This window comes from Camelus dromedarius, chromosome 10 (assembly GCF_036321535.1).
Source record: "Camelus dromedarius isolate mCamDro1 chromosome 10, mCamDro1.pat, whole genome shotgun sequence".
Taxonomy (NCBI): domain Eukaryota; kingdom Metazoa; phylum Chordata; class Mammalia; order Artiodactyla; family Camelidae; genus Camelus; species Camelus dromedarius.
Genome location: NC_087445.1, coordinates 38,739,761 through 38,761,134, shown reverse-complemented (window position 1 = coordinate 38,761,134; position 21,374 = coordinate 38,739,761). Strand labels below are relative to the sequence as shown.

Genomic DNA, 21,374 nt, shown 5'->3' with positions numbered 1-21,374 from the left:
TACCCAAAGAGCTGCTGGAATGTAAAGCCAGAGCTTGTAAGATAAGTTTGAAATGTAGTTATAGATCTGGGTATACAGGTGTAACTTTAAAATGTGGGAACAAATCCAAGCAAGCAAATGCAAACTAAGTTTGAGACTGTCCAGCTAAAATGATTATTTTAAGAAAATTAATAGCTTTCACAAACATCATCATCTATTGCATCTTACTTTTACAACTGAATGAACATCCAGTTGTATTACAACTGGAACTGGAAGGTTTTCAAAATGTCAACCTGAGAAGTTTTTATTCCAAGGTACAGAGGGGAGGGAGGCTTTCCTTTATTTGAACATGACTACTTAGATATTAATAATAAACCAGGGAAACATGCAGAGTGTGTGACCAGTGACAGCATGTACTATTTGGAAAACCTGAACTCATGCTTAAAGTGGTTAGTGCATTCAGTGCCCATGACTGATACAACAAATCACCACAAACTTAGTGGTTGAACACAGCACACACTTCTTCTCTTACTAGAGAATTCTAGTGGTGGGAGGGCTGAAATCAGTCTCACTGGCCAATATCAAAGGGGTGGGCAGAGCCAGCTCCCTCCTGAGGCTCTGGAGGAGAATCCATTTCCAGCTTCTGGAGCAGCATTCCTTGCATTCCTGGGCTCCTCGCCCCTGAGCTGTCAAAACCTGTGGTCATACCGCCTTCTGCTTCTGCAGTCAAATCTCCTTTGGCTCCCTTTTATAAGGATACTAGTACTTGCATTTAGGGCCCACCCTGATAATTCAAAATAATCTCTTATCTCAAGATCCTTAACTAAATCACATACGCAAACTTTCCTTTGCCATATAAGGTAACATTCATAGGTTCCAGAGAGATCTTTGGGGGCCTTTATTCAGCTTGGGAAAATTTTATAAAATATAACCAAAGAAATTACAAGGTTTTGTTTTTTTTTATCATGCATAAATTCGGAATGCCAGAAATGCCACTGAAGTGAAAATTCAGCTATTTAACTTTCCAAATGCTGAGGCTGAAGTCAAGGCAAATTGTAGATTCTGGCCAAATACTAAGAGAGAAGCACAGTTTCTTATCATCCCTACACACAGCACACAGGCTGTAACCTGCTTTATTATTAATTTACAATATATCACAAAGTTCACCAGGTCCCTCCTCAAGTATTTGTTTACTTTCCTATGCTAACCCATGATTTAATCTAACCATTTGGTATTTTTTCTTTATTTTTATAAATAATATTATGTTAAAGAAACGTGCTCATAATTTACACATATTTGATTGTTTCCTTAGATTTCTAGAAGCAGAATAACCAGGTCAAGGGTTGAATGTTTTTGATATTCTGATACAATTTCCAAATGCTATTAAGTTCTAACAAGCACTACAGGACAAGGGCCATTTCTCTGCAGCCTTAACACGTGCTGGGATTGGTATTAAAAAAAGTGCCCCTCAGTTCTTAAAAAGGGCTAACTTGTGGCTGCGCATCTTCCATTTATAATTTATTGGAGTCTACTGAGGTGGGGAGTACTCCCTGAGAATCGTTCTTTACCTACAACCACGATTTATCTCACTTGCCAGATTAACTTGGACCCCTCAATTTCCTTTGTAAAAATATTGTGACTGTATAATTGGCTTACAAGTTCAAAATCAGGGAAAAGGGAATATGTGGCATTAGAAATTAAGATACTAGTTATTTGGAATGAGGAAGAAGAGGACAGTGACAGAGAGGAGGTTCCAAGTGGGCTGTGGGGTTCTGATATTGTTCTATTCTTTGACCCCAGTGGTGGTTATTTAGTTTTGTTCCTTTTATGACTATTTGTTAAGATGTTCACTTATGATTTTTGCAGTTTTCTATACATGGTATATTTGACTTTAAAAAATTTTTGATAAAAAATAAATTAAAAGAGAAAAACAAATATTAGTACGGATCTTCATGTCTACATGCACTCAGTTTTGGGCACAATCTTCTCTGCTTAGCAACAGTCAAACTACTTTGCTCCAAACTCTGATCATTCACATGAACCTAGTATTTCAACGGCATAACTGAATTAAATGTGATTTAAGTTGTTGCCATATTAGGAGAAAAGGGAAAATGATTTCTATGAAAACTAAGCTGAGTGTTATGCAAACAATCTCATAAAATTATTAAACACACTGGCTATGTAATCTGTGCATCAAATAATTGTTTAAAAAATGAGAAAATTCATAAAAATCTCAAGTTTGTCTACATTCAGATTGTGTGAAAAATACCTTGAGGAAACAAAAACAATGTGAACACTATTTATGCAAAATTATTTCAAACTAGCAGCAGAACCAGTGCCAAGAAATGGTTTTGGCCCATGAAATTTGGCAAAAACCTATTTTAGTGACCTAACAAATTAGTGTCCTGATTGTAACAGATAAGAGGGGCATCTGCCATATCTTAGTAACAAGATGAAGAGAGAACAGTGATCAGCTATGTGAGGAGGGGATAGCAGAGGTAAAGAAGTTCTGCTAAGGAGATGAATGGCAGATGAGCAGAAATTAGCCGACAAACACACATGTCCATGTACTCAAATGCTCCTTCCATGTCCATTTTTAACATCAACTTGTAAACCAAGCACAGATTCTCTTATCACATACAAGATCCACTTTTTTCAAATTATTAAAACCCAAAGAGGCATAAGAGCCATATGGTGTCTGCTGAAATTGCAGTGATCAAAAGCAAAGGGATATATCCATAGCTGGGCTAACCAACCGGCAGACTCACCCAGTCATGCTGAAGGCAACACTGAAGAGTCTGGGACGGCGGATGTCACTGAGCAAAAGAAGTTCAGCTCCAACAAATCGATCCTGGGTTTTGAAATCAGAAAATGTGGAAAGAGGCTATTTTAAAAATTTCATCATACAATTAAGTTTGTTAAATGTGCATGTTTTTTATTTCACTTACTCAAGTTGTGGGGGAGAAGGTGAGACTCCATTAGCTTCTCAGTGACGGAGGCTTGAGTGGATTTCTGGAAAGATTCGTTACAAAATGAGACAGTACTTTTAGCAATGGTCGAAGACCTACCTGGTCTGTATGTTTCTTGATATAATGACAGCTTTCACAAAAGAAAGCGTACTGTGCTCCTCTCTCCCCTCCATGGCTCTGTGTGTGTGTGTGTGTGTGTGTCTCTGTGTGTGTGTGTGTGTGTGTGTGTCTCCGTGTGTGTGTGTGTGTGTGTGTGTGTGTGTGTGTGATTTAGCTTGTCCCTAAACAGGAAAGGATGATTAAATATCCTTCTTCTATTACTCCCAAGTTCAAGTTCCAGCCCCTCCTCTGCTGCAAAATCTTAGCATACAATAGAAACATATAAGCTTGGGTCCAGGCTTGAAGTGAGCCTTCTTGACCCCTGTGCTCTCTCCAAGGCCATTTTGCCTTTGTAAGCGAGGGAAGTGATGGAGGCCTTTTACCCATGCAACCACTCCCAAGAATGCATTCTTCCACAAGATGAATTCTAGAGGCAGGATGATACTTCAAAAATAGAGATCACAGGCCTTGTGGTTACTGGACAGAAAAGATCTGCCTTTCAAGTAAGATTAAGGTTGGAGAGTTCCTGATACTCCAGTCACAATGCTTTAGTCATAGAGGATAGTTGGTAAATATTTGTTAAAATTAAATAGGCAGGTGTGGTAACCTGTTTCCAAAGCTGTTCCTTTTACTTACATTCAGTATTGTCTGACATAAAGGGACCTGTTCTTATGTAATTATTCAATAAAATATGACTAAGGATGAGCATATAAATAGTGAGATGACACTCCAAGCGTGTGATGAAGCATTGAGCTTTCACTGCCTGGACATCCAATAAGCCACTGTTTGAATCCACAAAGAACTGCAAAGCTGAGAGCAGAAGAAAGCACCAAAACACAGCTGTCTGGGCCTGGCGAGAGCACCACACTGCAGGTTATGTAACAGCTGTTGTATAATTGTGCATTTAACTCAAAACACATTTTTAAAAGAGAAAACAATTAGATTTTTCCAAAAAGAATGAAATTGAGAGCAAGAGAGAGGGAGAGAGAGAGAAAGAGACAGTGAAATGACAAAGTTTCTATCTGGTCTTCAAGCATGAGGCGCAGGGGAGGCAAGGACCTTGGGGGTAATTGTCTTAAAATCTAGGGACATGGTCCATGAGCCAGATCCGGCCTGCCTCCTGTTTTTGCAAATAAAATTGTATTGCAAAACACCTACACGCATTCATGCGTTGTTTATCTGCAGTCTCTTTCATACAGAGTTGAATAAATTACAACAGAAACCTTTATCTATCTCTTTACAGAAAAAGTTTGCCGACCCCTGTCTTAGACGAATAAAAGGCTAAGCTTAATCGCCTGCAAGGGTGACTCCTCCCTGAGAGAAACAAAACAGCCGATTCTCAAGCCTATCTGGGAATTCTCTTATGCAGAGGAGGGCAGGGAGAATAAACAAAAATCAGAGCCAAGGTTTTGGAGTCAGACTGGTCTGAAATGAAATTCTGGTCTTGCACTTAAATTAGATCTGTGATCATAAGCAAGCTACTTACTCTTTCTATGTCTGTAAATGGGTAGCCAAGTGAGTATGGAAAAAGAAAGTAAGACTCCTGCACCTAACTTGGAGTAACTCCTCAGTAAGCCTTAGCCTCCCTACCTAAATCCAATATTTAGGGGAGCCAGCAATGGAAAAAAACTAATTGTTGTTCTTAATTCTTAGTAGTCAATTAAGAGCCATGCAAAGCTTTCCCTCTTGTTCTGTCATTTTTGCTAGAGCTTCAATAAAAATCAACAATTGTGTTTAAAATGGGAGCAGTACAGTTAAAAATTATCCCAACTTGAAACATTAATTGCATTTTAAGAACTTGAATTACTTGGGAGTTCCATTAAATTCACACTTTGAACAATTCCCTTATCAAGGACTGATAAATAAAACCAACTTCCAAAACCAGAGGTTACTTTCTTTTTAAATTAGTTTTAATAGAGGATATTGCCATATTGCTATTGTGGTGATGGTGTGTTGACAGTGCAGTCTGAGTTCCCTAAAAATCCTGCTGACTTTTCTGTTCCCATTTATAAGATAAAGGTAATTCAGAGCTCCTGAAATCCTAGTAGGTCTACTTACCAAGCACTGAAAATACATTTGATCAGTATGATTTTTTAAAGCTGCCTTGGGGCAGGGTCTGTCTAGAAGACCTCTCTTCCACAAACAGCACCCTGCTTTTCTGAGACATGGACTGATTCGCTGACAGCATTGTCCCGAAGACACCTGGCCAGGGTCCTCTCCTCATCAGCTTCCGCTGAGAACAAGTGTGCCCTTTGAGATTCTTTTTCAATCCTCAAATTCTCTGATTCCAAGTCTGTCAGAGAACAGAAAGTTTCACAGTAGCATAAAAAGCATGAAAAGTCAAAAAAATAATAACTGGCCTTAGTGGCCAGCGCAGCTGTGTTTCGTACCCTTATCACAGGTTTCAGCTGTGTAAATTAATTCGTCTGCAAATAGTGCCCTGTCTCCAGATGCAGCTTCAGTACTGGAGCACTGGTTTCTTAAGGATTTAAGTTTAAAGTCAAGGGCTTCCTGCCCTAGGTGTTACAAATAAGTAGTGTCGTTTTCTTTTTGCTCCCAGTTTGTTCATCCAATCATATCCCAGTATGCAAATAAACCTTAGTCCATGCAGATAAAAAGGAACAAATAAAGCCAAGTGCTCTATCGGAACCAAATCGCTGAGCTTGTCACCTGTGTTCCAGGAGCCTGACCAGAAATGTCCTCAGCCAGGCCAGAGATACCTGCCCCACTCACCAACTTGAAGTTTCAATATACTAAGGTTAGTACAATTTATATTTGCTGCTTTGCCTCAGGTTTATAAACACTACATTTATTTAAAGCATAAAAGGTCAGTTTAAGTAAACTCGTGTAAAGAGCCCTTTGCAAATACAAAAATAAAAGGCTTGCAAAATGCAGGTCTGGGTTTAGTGTCTTGATCAAATAATGAATTCTAAATTGTATCAGGCAACTTTCTATAAATTTATTTCTTAAAATATTTTTAAGTGAAAGGAATTCTCTTCAGTGTAAAAGTTCTCGTGCCAGGATTCAGTGGACTTTGCTAAGCAGTTCTGTTAACATTCAGCAGAGCCCAGCATATATGATAAGAGAGGCAAATACTTACTAGAGAAACTTACTGGAAATAGAGAGACAAATGGGAAATGATTTTTCAAAAGAAAAAAAAAAAAGAGAAATGGAGCATACTGAAATCAAACAGAGTATACTGAAGGAATGTGATTTTTCTACATGTCAAAAGAGGGTCAAAATTGAAGGACCTGAGGCTGATAATTTGATGAAGGAAAACTCCAGCTACAAAAATCTTCATGGGACTTGCATTATTTAGCATATTTGGGGAAAGAAAACATTCTTGCTTATTTCTTCAGCCAAATTTGTTGCCATTGGAGCTGATGCATTATTGTTAACCGATAAATATTTAGAGAAATGAGCAGGAGCCAGACCCAGACTTAAAAATCCACAGCTAGGGAGGAGGAAATGAGTCCTTTTTGAGTCGATCAAGAGTATCTCTGAACTTTGCCTGTTTCACATTGTTACACTCCTGCTTTCTAGTCAGAGCCTAGAACTCCCAAAGAAATAAATACAGCAAACAAAACCTAACGAAAATCACTTAAAAAGTGAGCTTTATGCTGTAATGCAGAAAGAAGGGTAAGAAAGGGACTCTTCCAGCTCAGGGAGAGCCATCTGCTTTCTGCATTAACCAATGAAAAACCAACAGCATTATTAAGTTAATGATAAAATAAAAGCTCCACTATTAGTAATTTATTTCCTTACTTGTAACCATGGATGGGTTTGAAATCCTCAAGTCTGTTACATTTTCATTTTCATAAGCCCAGCAAATGAAGAAGTTGTTCAGCTGACTGGCTCTTTTCCATAGGAAAGTGTCTGCAGAGATCAGATTATGCTTTTAACATGGTTGACCAGCAGCTATAAAGTGTATTAAAGTATTTTTTTCAGAAGGTTTTACTGAAAGGGAAAATATATTTTTCCATTTGATTTTATTCCAAACGGGAACATGAAAAATGTGATGAGTCCATACCCTCCAAAAATTTTACCCTTGGCAAAGGTATGCCCAAAAGATAATGAGACTCCAGTTTTCCCAATTTTCTTACTCTAAGTTTGTCATTCACAAGAAATTTCAGTCCAAAGTAAGCACATTTTAAAATGCATTCATTTCATAAAGATTAAAACCATTAGCAATGATTGAGTTATCACATTACTATTATTACAGTCTGTTTTTTTTTTTTTTCTGTGCTATTACCTGGGATATTTTGGTAGTCTGAATGCTACATTAAAAAAAAATGGTTTGCAGAAGTTTGCACTCTTCTTTGTATGTGAAATCTCCAGAAAGCTCTAGTGTGAAATATTCTTCCTCCTTCTTCATTTAGTAGTTATTAATTAATTAACCATGTGAGAAACAGTAGTAGACAAATGAGATGGTCCTTAAAATCTAACATACAAACACACATCTAGTGATTCTTTAACACAGAGAGATATTTTTAAGATTAAAATCTCCTGTTCACTTAAAAGTCATTACACAAGAATACCCTCTAGGGAAACAAACTGTTCAAAAAGAGGCAAGATTCCAAGAGCAGGCATTTGCTCTTACGTATAAGAACTTTTCTGGGTAAAAATACCCAATGCAAGTCAGAGAATTTTGATTGCTCACACATCTTCTCTATAAATCTGTTCTGCTTAGGTAGCGTTTTATTGTGATTTATTAGTTGCAGCATTTTCACACTTGGGAGGACACCAGCTATGTATGTAATTAAATCTAAATGGGTGAGCTTTTTCAAATGCCTTTGCATTTTCTTTTTACTGTGACTCACTGAAGAATTGTATTGGATTTATACTTGCAAGAGGAGTTGGAAAATGATGGTTATTAACTGAGTTTCCTGGTTGCAAACCAAATAAGTAAGGATTTTATAGTGTCTGAGAAATTGCCTTCTACGGCCAACCCCTAAACTCTTATTATTTTTCTCCCCCTATTTCAGTTTCTGTCTTTATTATCGCTAGAATATATTGGGTCATTGGAGCAAGATGGAGGGGAGAGCCAAGCAAGGTCGAGTAACAAAAGATTATTACAACTATGGTAGAACTGCATACTCTCAAGCTCGAGACTGCTTCTCATCCAAACAAAGGAAGTCACTGATGCATAGCTTTTGTGACTTAATTTCTAGCCCAGTCTGATTATTTTTCAAGGTGCATAAAACAGAGATCAGAGTTTCAGAAATACTTTCTACAATGATACAAAGATTTTAGAAGTTAACGCCTCCATATCATCAGATTCCTCATTTTCCCCCTTTCCAATTCCAAACAAACCCTACGTCTGCCAACTCCTCCGTTTTACTGAGATTTTAAAGGAAGAGCTTCTTTGGTGATTATGTGATCTTTGGGCAAATGACATTACTTCTCTCTGCCTCAGTTTCCTTATGTGTAAAGTGGGGATTTCCTAAGGTGGGAGAAAGCACCTGAAGTAGCGCCTGGCACATGGGAGGTGGCTGTTAACATTAGCTCTCCTAGTCGTGCTTATTTTCTCAACTCTTTCCATTTCCCAGAACCTTCTTCCCCTCAGCCCTTCCTAGACCCATCTCCCACAAGTGTCCCTCTCATCTCATCCTCTTCTCCTAGTTTTTCTGTCACCCTTTCTTGCACAGTCACGCCCCACCTGACAAGGATCGCATTGGAGTGAAGTTCCGAGGGTTTAGCTGGGATTTCAGGGATCAAGAACTTTCTCTCACAGGATCCGGTAACTTTGTTTTCCATTCTCTCTTCACAACACTTTTTTTTAACCTTAAAGAAGAAAAGACAAATAGAAAATTCAAGAAGATACTTTGCTCGGACAGGGTTCAAACTCCAAAAATGTTTACCTTAACTCTTATTTAAACATTAACTCATTGAGTAATAATCTATCCATGCTGAAAAGATCTTCATCTGCTAGTGGCATTTCACTCACACACACACACACACACACACACACAGAGAAAATATTATAGTTAGAAGTCATTGTGTTTACTCTGTGCTAATGACTATGTAAGATCTTTAAATAATTTTTTACTCCTTACAATAACCCTATGAGGATGTTACTATTCCTCTTTTGTAGAAGAAGAGATTTAAAGAACAGAGTGGCTAAGTAACTTGCCTTAAATTACACAGCTTGTAAATGACAAAGCCATACTCGAAATGCTGGCAGTCTCAGAGGTCACACCAGCAAGTGACTTGTCTAAGACCAGCATCATGACTTAGGACACAGCGTGGCTGGCATCCTGTTCTGGCTTCTTTACTTGGACTTTCATTGGCCCACTCCTGCTTACTGGAGGGGACATGCCCATGAGCCTTTCCAGCTGTTGCTCAGCTGTTCCCAGGCCAACAGGAGGAAGTTTGCCACCAACTTAGAAAAAGAGGAGAACAATAAGAAAGGTTGGAAGCAAAAAGAATTTCTGCTTTGATTGAAAAGGTAGGGTATGGGCTGGGAGAGGCCGTGATGCAGAGGACTTTGACGTAAGTGTGCAATTTCTATGTGAACTGCATTTCTTCAACTCCTAGGGAATAATAAATTTTGGTTAGAAGGGGAGATACTTTTCAGGATTTCTGGTATTATTGTTTAACCCAACTGAGTGAAAGATATTTTTTCAGAAAAGAAGCATTATGAATCATTAAGTACTAAGTGCTAGGCAAAATTTAAAATTTTGCTTTGTTTTGTTTTTATAATCTTTTAAATTCTTACAACAAATAAAGTCAGGCCACATGCATTTCCAAATACCCTCTTCACTCCTTTCTCCCTTTTTCCCTTCCCCTCTTTCACTTCCATTCCCTTTAAGAAGTAACTGAATGATTAGGTCTTATGATATAAAAAGGCTAATGTGATTCTTGTCTCATGGAGCTTATATTCCTGGAGGGTGTGGAGGGTGGGGGAGGAGGAAGACAAGCAAGTAAGTGAATAATCACAAATTATGGTAAATGTTAAAAAGAAGGAAACTGAAAATTGAGAGAATGTGAGGGGAAGAGTTTACTTTTGATGAGATGTCAGAGAGTCTCTTTAAGGAAGGACAGTTAATGTGAGCCCGAGGGAATCAGAGCATAAGGTGGCCTCGGAACGTGGGGAGACCAAGATCTATAGGTAATAAATCTCATGTGCAAGGATGTCTGTGGACAGGAGCTTGGTGTGTTCCAGGAACTATCAAAAGGCTAACTTGGCCGGAATTAAGTAAGAAAGAGAGAGCATGGATGAGATAAGACTGGAGATGGAGGCTGCAGCCAGACTGCCTGATGGATTTCATTTGAAAGAAACCACAGAGGGGTGCTTAAAACAGAACAGGACTTATGTTCACGACAAAGCTGGTTGTGCGGTGACAGTGCTTTCATTTGGGAAATCTCTTTAGCTCCCTTCTGACTAAAGCAATATTTTGTTTGCTCTTGGCTTGGTAGCAGTTGAACAAAGAGCTGGATGGCTGCAAGGTACAGTGGCTTAACAAGATAAACCCAGCTTCGATTTCCAGCTCTTCTACTTACTTAATGATATGGCCTTGGCCAAGCTTCTAATCTCCTGGAGTTTCAGTTCCCTTGTCTGTAAATTGGGAATAATAATGACTACCTTGGAAAGTGGCTGTGAAAATTAAGTGAGGTAATTTGTGGAAAGTGCTGGGCACTTATTAGCTCCTTGGTCCAGGCTCTCTTTAACCCTCTCCTTCCCCAAGATGACTCCTAGAATTCTAAATTTTTTTCAGTTGCCGATGTAGATGGAACAAATACTTGCATTGCTTGCCACAGTTCAAAGTTACTTTCGTCTGTTGCTCTAATTTGAAGTTCATAATTAATCATCAGGAAGTAGCTAGGGAGATGTTACTTATGACTCATTTTAAAGCTGAGGAAATTGAGCTCAAATAGCTTAAGTGACTTGCTCAAGGTCACACAAATTTTAAAAGGCAAAGACAGAATGAAATGGATTCTGAATCTTCTCATTTCAGATTTGTCTCTTCCACATAATTTCATGTCTTTCCTAAATGCCAAAAATAGTAGTTCTTGAATCTCACTGCATTGTCTCTAACAAGGGCTTTTGCACCTGTTACTTTAATACCATTCATACCTTACTCTGATTGAAAGAATGGGAATTTGGATGATAAGAGAAGAAAGATGATCAGGACACTATATCCCTAAATAGGTGGACCAGTAGAAAGAAGATACTCTAGCTCAGTATATCTCAAATTTGGATGTGCAAGTGAATCACTCAGGGACCGTGCTGAAATGCAGGTTCTGATTTGTAAATCTGAGGTGAGGTATGGGGTTCTGCATTTCTAACAAACAGACTTCCCGGCTTTGCCAATGCTGTTCAAAACGTGGTCTGTTGACCAGTAGCAACTGTCTAAAACTTTTGAGTCAGCTTTATAACTTTGTCCACAGTGATCACCATCTAATTACTTAGGGACCTGACTTCCTGTTTCTCCCAGGAGCTCACTCACACCCAGCCAGGTCAGAAGCACTTGCCTTCTGCTTCAGAAAGTGACAGAGTCCAGCAAGAACTAGATCCTGGCCACAAACCAGTGATGGAACCCACTGTTGATTTTTCTCCTGGGAGATAAACATTCTCCAAGAATGCAATATGTTAGCTCATCTCTGAAGACCGTGTCTTGGCAAATTGTTTTGTTCTCTGGCACCTGCCCAGCTTCAAGAAAACCTAAACAAGAAAAATCCTGAAGTAAATAGCAGCATACCCTAAAAGAGGGTGTTATCCCCATTTCATAAGGACTCTGAATACTACAAGTGTTCACATTATTTCTTTAAACCGGACTTCACCTAATGAATTTGTCATTAACTACTTCATTGAATGAGGGAGCGTGGTGAGGAAAACTCTGGAAGAGTATGAGAAATAACTCATTTGAAGGGCAACCCAAAGAGAGAGTAGTGCCTCTGAAACACCGTGAGTAACATATGGGGTGGTATAATACAGACCAGCATAAAAGAAACTTCATGGAAATATGGTCATTGCTAAATCAGCCCTACACTTGTCTCAAAATAGCAGCTCTGAGGTTTGAGGGATGGTGGGGTGGTGGTGGTTTGGGTTTTCATGATGCTATTATAATTGTGGCTAAATGCATTACACATTTACCAGATTTAAGTGGCAACATACAGCCATGTTCAAAAGAACATGAGCAATAACTGCTTCATAATTAAACATCCGATTAAAAGCCACTGCTCAGAAACAAATCAGAAAAGTAAATATTCGTGTAAATCTAGATTTCATCACATTGGTATATTTTGAGTATGTGCGTGCACTTCTGTGTGCGGGTGTATGCCCGTGTGTCAAAAGTTCCCACAAATACTGGTATTACTTGCAAGGTATGTAAAGCGCTGCTAATATTTAGTTTTCTGATATTATAATATCTCTTCCTGGAATACAAATATCAAACAACTAAATTATGCTCTACCTTTGGTACTTTCTTTAGAAGGAAAAAGGCTTATCTGCAAGCAATTATATTATTTGGTCTTGATATTGTTAAGTGTTAAGTATGTACAGAACTTTCTAGTGCTTCTGCATCTTACCTCTTTGATATAAGGTATACAAGATGCACGGAGATTGTTGACCAGTGTTTTTGTTGTCTGTGGGACAAAACGAAGGTGTGGCTCAAAACAGAAATGCCTTAGCATCTTGTCTTTTTCCCTGATTGAGCTGAAACGGCTGAAAGTGTTTTTCAAACAACAAGAAGGAAAAGAAACTCACGTTACTGAAGTCAGACTATAATACAAAACAGAAATGAAAGGAAAATTTTGTTTCTCCTACTTTTGTTTTGGTCACTCTCTCATTTTGTTTTCATTCTTTTGACTGCAGTTAAATATTTTCCTCCCATCTGTTATTTCCTCCTTAATTTCCTTTTAGATTTTTTTTACTTTGAATCTTAACATTTTGCTTTGTTGCCTTAAGATTTGGGTTATAAGTAGTTGCCAGAGATCTAGCTTTGATTCTTTTAAATGTTTGACACCCTCACCTGACTTTTGTTCAGTCTCTGTCTTATTATTTACCCCCCATCTTGTTCTTTCTCCCTGTCCCCACCTCTTACTCTCATGGTCTTTGGTACTTTTTAGGTTCCTAACTCTGAGAAACAGTTTACACATTTACAACATCCGTCACTTCCTATACACTGACAATAGCACCCATCACTCCACATGCTGAGACCCAGGCGCTCGGGTTTAGAATTTCACACAGGTGACACAAAATGGAGAAACTCATCAACCTTCCTTACTCTTGGCATAAATTAAAAGAAATCCTTTGTGCACTGAAAATGTGACCTGTCAAAATCTCTCTGCCACCAAAAAAACACTGGCTTCCCTTATGGGACCTGGAGCCACTGGCCCGGCTGCAACCTGAAGAGATAATGTGAATTTAGGGCATCCTATGGATCTGTTGGAGGGAGTCAGGGGTTCTTCCTTTCAAGCCAACATGTTCCAAAATCTCGTATCAGCAGATAAGACTAATAGGTTTTATTTGCTTATTAGTCAGCTCAAACTTGATTTAAGCCAGACATGTTTTGTGGAAAGTGCTTTTTTTATTTTGAATTGTGGCTTTATACAAAACACGTTAAGATATAGTAACTTTTACTCAGGAAAGGTTTTTTTTCCTTTCAAAATTATTATTTATTCTTGGACACTAAGCCACATTCAGGAAACAGCTAAATTAAAAAAAAAAAAAACAAAGGTCATATAATGCATCTCTTACAATCTGAATACTATCTAAAATTTAGATAGTAAAAATTAATTTTTAAATTGCCTCATCATTCCCATTGATTGTTTCCCCAGATAAGAAGCACCTGAAGTTTAAGAGTATGCACAGACATCTGTAATGTCCCATCAACACTGTGAACTTTAAGTTGATGTACACAGATATTATCAAAGTATCTTGAGTCCAAAATTCATAATTAGAATATAGTTAACATAATGGTTAAATAAAATCCAAGAATTTTTTTTTTACTCTTATAGCATGATTCCTTTCCCCTTAAACTTGCTAAAGGCAAACAGCAAATGGAAAATGAGGTCGTCACTATGATAGACCATTTCAAAAGGCCTAAAATAGGTTTCATAATTATCAAAATTTAACATTCGTTAGCCTACATTTCTCCATATAACCATTTTATGTAACTACAGGAAAGATGATTATTCAAAAACATTTGGTCACAGTTAGCCAGAAGGCAAATATAAACCTAGTAAGATTAAAACAGAAAAAAAAAGATCATTAAGGTAGTTCCTACCAATAAATTCTCCATCGCCAAGGGGGAGAGAAGGATGGTACAATGCCTCCTTCATCTCATTCTCTGTGCTGAGCTCTGTTTTTATGCTGAAAGGCCTCTTTTTGGCGGGAAATATGTATCATTCATAACTTGCAGACTACAGTGCTACGTCACTCCACGCTAAAGCCTTAAGACCTCATGCCTGGCCTGGAGGCCAATCCCCTGGACTCTGTTTGCTCTACCTCAAAGCCATTTGGGGTACATTAAAATCAGTTCCTGAAACATCCATTTGATCCTGTCACTCTCTTAGGACATCCAAACTGGCTTCATGTTCATGGTTGGAATTCATCTGTGACTTGTTTCCAGTAGAACTCTCTGCTGGGGCCAATCCCTCTGCTGTGTCCCAAATACCCCAAGAGGGTTCCCTCACTCTGCTCCTGTTTTTCTTCTCTCCACCACTCCCATCCTTCAAGGACGCATTCTTCCAGCCCGTGTTCCTCTCTTCCACAGGTTTCGTGCTGCAGTTTACTGACTAAAGCACTGGTCATCATGCTCTATAATCTTCAGTTCTTTACTGGCTGATCCTGATACACACATACTCTCCTTTGTGATCACAGGCCACGTGGAAGCAGGGGCCATAGCTCACTTATTTCCCATGTTTCCACACTACCTGCCAGGGTATTTCTCAGGTCTTTACTCATTGTTAGACAAACACTGTTCTGATAAAACAAAAGGGACCATTTCGGATGATGTGGATGTAAGCACAAATTCAAACAGAAGTTAAGTTCACCATGTTTTCCTATATTAAAGGTTAAAACTGAATAATTCAGAGTAGTTGCTGATAATTTGGGATCATCTACAAATTGATCTTTTCAGTTGCCTGGAGGCTGACAGATAAACCCATGTTGTTACTTTAATGCTCATTTACCAAACATTCACTGACTTGAAACTGGAAGGGGAGCTTCAAGTACAGTTTAAATGCGAGAGTCTGATAATGAAACTAGTTGGTGCACACCTATTGTAACAGTTCTTTCACAAAAAGAGATTGTATAAAGGGATTAAAATAAGTTATAATATATTGAGAGCATATTATTGATACATTGAAATTGCAAATTATCAGGGTAAGAGGACTTAGGTGGGAGTTGGAAAGTTTCACCACAGGCCTAACAAAATATAATACATTCTGTATCTTGTTTTTAGTTGAGTTTTGGTGAAATCATATTGCAGAAGGATGGGATTCTGGGCATATCTCTGACAGGGTGAGACTCGCACTCTCTTAGTTTAGAGATATAAAGTTGGAGGGGGTGATACTATCTTCAGGCAGAGAAAAGGCAGAAGTAGAAATCTGTGAGTGAATTTGACAAGTTTTGCAAGGCTGGCTAAAGAATCTAAGGCAAGTACCATAATGTTTTTAGTTTTCTGCTTGGATTTGATGAGCTGGTATGTAGCTAGCTAGTTTTAATACAAAACAGAGCATAATAAGTAATTTAATAGTAGAGTACTAAAATGCCATGTGAGAAAAAAGGAAAAAAGAGGTTAAATGACTAGTGAAATCTTCATAAGGAGATGACATTTTAAAAGAGAGTTTGAAATATGAGAAGAAAATAGTGAAACTCCCATCCAAGGAACAGCATGAATAAAGCCACGGAGCAGACGAGCATGGTGTTTGAGACAGCAGAATTAAGCTGAAACAGAGGGTAAACCAGGGAAACAGGGAGATAAAAGGTTGGAAAAGGATACTGGGGTCAAATCACAAGCCACCTCAAATTATGTGTTGAGGAGTTTGAGATTGGAGAACCACCTATTCTGAGGAGGAGACAAAATTTGAACTCGCTTGGTTTAGGAGGATTATAATAGGGTGAAAATTAAATTTCAATTAAGCAGAGGTAGGGGGGCAGGCAGAGCAGGGGGTTTTTTATGATAATATAAGTAAAACATAGTGATACAAAAGGATTAGTAGGGGCCGTGCCTGTCATTAATAGAGCAAAAGTGTGTGTGTGTGTGTGTGTGAGAGAGAGAGAGAGAGGGAAAGAGGAAGAATGAGCAAACTGTAAAACTTTAGTTTGAGGTAAGAGCAGCATAAAACTACAGGTGACAGTGAGCTGAATTTGGGAACGTAGTTTAAGTTGCTTCCCAGCCATCCCTTAAGAGGGGAAAGAGGTAAATGTTAAAGATGCATGAAAAACAATACACTTAAAGAGTTATTATAGGATTCCATAAACTGTGCTTTTGATAGCTAGAATGCTGATTCACTCCAAGAGACGTTGGGCAAGTCAGTATTTTAATCTGAATTTATCTTTCTTCAAGTTGAACCTAGATGCCAATTTTTTTCTTGAAGGCTAATAGGAGTTTTCCGGTCTTCCATGCCCGGTATTCCATTACCCTATCAGAGAAACAAGGATTTTCTTGATACTTCTAACATTCCCAAACCTCCTTATATGTGACTTTGGACAGCTAGTCTCTTCATCTGAACTGCTTTGCACCTCCCCCTCTGTTTATTCATGCCTACATCTTTTTCCTGTCAATTCCGGCTTGCACTACGATTCTTCTGAGCTCCTGCAAACACATAGGTTGTACTGGTGTGAACAGCAAAATAGGGAAGCTTATCCTTCTGCCTGTTTTTCAGCAAATCAAAATATCAGCGTGTACTTATGTGCGGACTTTTATAGTCTTACCTGTGTGTGGCTACTGGATTCTAGGTTCTTTGATTCAATTTTAAGTTATTTATTTAAGAATTCCTTACTGAGGTTAAAATCACTTTAGGGCTGGGATTGTGTTGAGCACTGGCTGGGATTTTTTTGTTGTTGTTCTGAGGATAAACCAGAAAAACAGACTAACACGGTCCTCGACCTTATCTTATACAACTTACAGCCTAGGAGGGAAGGCAGAAATTTAAAAATGACTTTTTAAAAAAGTGACAAATTTTACAATAGAAGTGTAGGAGACCAGGGAAATTTTTTGTAATAATCTTGTAAATCACAGAATATAGAGTTAATTATACTTAAGCATTTAGGGATGCATGGTAATATACTTTTTATTTATTCAACAGAATTTTGAGCTAAATTTGGACACTGCACAATAGAATAGCTAGGTCAGTGCAAACTCATACGCTAATTTAAAAGACTACTTTTATTTCAAATATACACGATGTAAGTAATTAACATTAACAATGTGTAATCTTGATAGCTGTCATCAGGGAATTTTTAAGCTAAGTAATTTGTATCTAGTATAACAACAAACTTAAACATTGGGGGGCAGTGTTTCAATAATTCTCCCTCAGGGTTGCACTGTTAATAACATCTTTAAATACATAAGTAAGAGGAGATGTCTGAATTAAGACATATATTATAAACCCAGTACATATGTCACCCTTCATTTAAAACTATATGGATCAAGTACCTGTGATTTAAAATTAAATAAAATAGTTCATGTCATAAAAATAAGTCTAACAGAAAATTGCAATACATAATATTCAATATAGTACTTATGATTATTTTTATACTTCAATAATTAATAAGAAAAAAAGAAAATAAACAAGAAATAATGGGATGAGGAGAGGGAAGAAGTTCCAGCTTTTGTCAAAAATGAAATATAACTTAATTCATCACAAAAGGAGTACTTCTTAATTTGGCTCAATCAAATATTTTTACTCTAATAAAAGATGAATGAGCTATCAAGGCCCTATTAGGCTCCATAAGGAAATGCAAATTCAGGGCTGCAAAAGTTGAAACTCAGACTTTTTAAATCACACACTAATACTGCTTTTCAAAAAAAAATTATTGAATTAAAGATTCTTTAAATTCTATGGAGCTTTACAATTTTCAAAAGTTTCACACACATGATTTTCTATAATTCCATAATAACCCTTTTTTAAAATTCCCTACTCCTGTATGCCTCTTCCCCTCCACTCTCCCCACTGGTAACCACTAGTTTGTTCTCTATATCTGTGAGTCTGCTTCTTTTTTGTTTTATTCACTAGCATGGTGTATTCTCTTTTAGATTCCACATATAAGTGATATCATACAGTACTTGTCTTTCTCTGGCTTATTTCACTGAACAAAATGCCCTCTAAGTCCACTCATGCTGCTGCAAAATATTGTTCTTTTTTATGGCTGAGTCATACTAACACTTCCTAATATTCTCATTCTTCTATTATGTACACAGAACAAAATTCCACTATTTTCTGGAACCCTGTGTTTCCTTAGATGCACACCTCTTTCTCATAGATGTCACTAAGAAATCTAGAATCTGATTTAATCTGAGGACAAATAAATTATTAGACAATCTTTTAAAAGGGAGAATGAAGCCCTTAAACTTTTAAAAAGTCAATGAGAGAGTATCACTATCCAATTTTTTTTTTCTAAGCAACATTATTTTAAAATCCTCCCTCAGGCTACCTTTAAAACTGTAAAATAAAGGTTCAGAAAATAGTCACTTATGACACCAAATCACCAGTGACCCAAAATGAGCACGTTCAGAATCTGAAGTAGAAAATAGACAATGATTCATAAAGATTAAGCCCACTTAGGCCTCTTTGCTCTTGCCTCAAATTCATGGTTATTTCAGATAACAGTATCTTTTTCTAGATTGTTTTCTCCAGTCTGTATTTTCTATGCTTTAAATGACCTCATATCTTAGTGAAATTTAAAAGTATTACTTTATTTTAGTATGTGTATGCGTGCATGCATGTGTGTGTGTAAAATGTCTTAAACAGCCAAAAAATTCTTGGAGGAGGCAGGTATATGAGGGAGGTGAAGTTATAACACTGGCCTCCCTTAGGCGTTCAATAGTGTTTTAGTTTGTTTATAAAGAGTTTCCAAAATCTGCTGCATATTTTAGTGACTTTTTACTTACCTTCTCTCCGTCTCTACAGATCTTCATAAACAACGAATGGCATAATTCGGTGAGTGGCAAGAAATTTCCCGTCTTAAATCCTGCAACTGAGGAGAAACTCTGTGAGGTGGAAGAAGGAGATAAGGTGAGTTTCCTGACACTAGTCCCATTTTATGCCAGCTTTCTTTGCTGCTCACATTCTGAACTCTCAATCCCCTATTCCATGTTTAAATAGACATGTCATGAAAACATGGTTTCCGGGACGTCTGGGGAAATGTTCTTGGTACATAAAAGGCACTTAGTAGTCATGTAATGACAATGAGCCTGTGCTTCTGGGTGTGGTGATTCTTTTCATGTTATTTTCCTTGCTTGTTTTTCAGTTGAAATAGGGTCTATATTTATTGTACAAAGAGACTGCATATGAAGTGATCGGTCATAGGTTTAAAAAGTAGAGAAAGCCTTTATTCATATAAATTTCTTCTTAAGGTGCAAACAGAAACTAAAGAAAATTTAATATAAGACTTCTGTAACAGTATATTGCCAAGTTATTTGTTAAAAATCATTGAATTAATATTAATCAGTACCTTTAAAAATTGAATTTTAAAGTGACTTAAATTGAATTGCAAATTAAAAGTGTTGCTCTCCAGCTAGTAATACTAACAACAAAAACTAGCTTTTATAGTGGTAATTTTTTAAAATTCTAAATAATTTTTTTAACTTAATACTCAATCCAAACTGTATGGGCAAAGTATTTTTAACCGCTTGTACAAATGATGATGAAACAGCAGCATGGAAAGGTTGAGTAATTTACTCAAAATGACACTGCTAATAATTAATGAAATCAGTGTTCAGATGCTGTGCTTCTGGCCTCAGGGCCTGTGACTGGCAGGTTTACTGCCTTACCCTATGATTATTATAAAAGTAAGAGAAGGTAATATTAAATAGTAGGGGGAGTGAGGAGAGTAAAAGCCTTCAGAATTTTTGTATAAACACACATCTTAAAAAGCACACAGTCTAATTTGAGAAGATTTTTCTAGTCCTTAGTTGTCCAGATGTTATCAAGCTTTAAATTTCTGTCACGTAAAATATCAAGAGGTAAATTATTTTGCTCCGTGAAAAGACTACTTACTGGAAATTGAAGTCAGCAAAACCCAACCCATCCCAACACTATGTTTAGTTAATTGTAGCAATCACGTGCTCCTGTCTTGTCTCCGTTCTTTTATTACTTTCTTCCTAATCAACTAATCTCAAGGTATTACACCTTGCAAACCTATTTGAAGGTAGCAATAGACCTGAGGGGTTCTTTGGGATTTAGGGAAGATCCTGGATTCAGGTTGCAGTATTATCAAAAGAAACAAGACCCATGCCTTGAGGGGCAAGAATGCAGAGTTTAGACAGAGGGCTCAACAGCCTGAGAAGTAGAAGCAGAATAGAATGGAGACACATCACCTGCTTTCAGATTTTGCCCTCTGTATATCAGAGCTCATTCGTGCATAAATTCTTCAAGAGCTTCTCATTGCCTCTGGGTAGGGGAACAAGCTCTTGGTTTCTGGCTTCTATCCTGGGCCACGTCATCAACATTAGAGTTCTAACCTCACCAACCCCAGTATCATGTCCCAAACGTTACATGTTGGTCACTGCCTCTGGGGCATGGCCACCGTGCAGTCCTAGTTCAAATGGCCATCTGTAGTAAGAGCACCAAAGTTCCACATTTGCATTTACCCTTTTTGAGCTTCTGTTCCTTTTTGTGTAAAACGTGGAGATAGGAAAGACTTGGGAGGGCTTAAATAAGAAAATATGTAAAGTTGCATAGAACAAATGCTCGATCATTATAGGTTTTACACTTCTTTAAAGGCTTCTCTAACCTTCCCAGGTAGAAGTGCTCTCTTCTGGGTCATTACAGAACATTACATTTACCTATATCCTAACCCTTGTGTTTTAGAGCTATTGGTTAATCTGTGAGACAATATGCTTCCTGTAGGGCTCAACACCATATCTCATCTTTTTACACACAGTATCGAATACACGATACATAATGGATAAATAAAATCATCTTTTTCATCAGGTTTTGAGTTTCCATTTACCCCACACACCTCGCCTTAGGTTTCTAGTACTACAGACTAAAGCAGTGATTCTCGAAATTTTGGATGCATTAGAACTTTTTGGAAAGCTTATTAAAATCTCTGAGCCCCATGCAACTCTAGAGTTTGTTTGGATAATTCTAGAGTCAGACCTGAGAACTTGCATTTCTGACAAGTTCTTAGGTGATGCTGATGTTGCTGAT

The 21,374-nt window shown here is 37.7% G+C and overlaps 1 protein-coding gene across 1 annotated transcript in view; it reads left to right on the top strand.

Annotated features, from left to right (window-relative positions):
- The first annotated feature begins 5,673 nt into the window (after positions 1 to 5,673).
- ALDH1A1 (aldehyde dehydrogenase 1 family member A1) overlaps positions 5,674 to 21,374 on the top strand; it is a 48,744-nt gene continuing 33,043 nt past the window's right edge. Inside the window, exons 1-2 of the mRNA XM_010999961.3 lie at positions 5,674 to 5,805; positions 19,131 to 19,235. Of these exons, the coding sequence (XP_010998263.1) occupies positions 5,743 to 5,805; positions 19,131 to 19,235 (168 nt within the window). The 5' untranslated portion in view covers positions 5,674 to 5,742. The remainder of the gene's footprint in view (positions 5,806 to 19,130; positions 19,236 to 21,374) is intronic.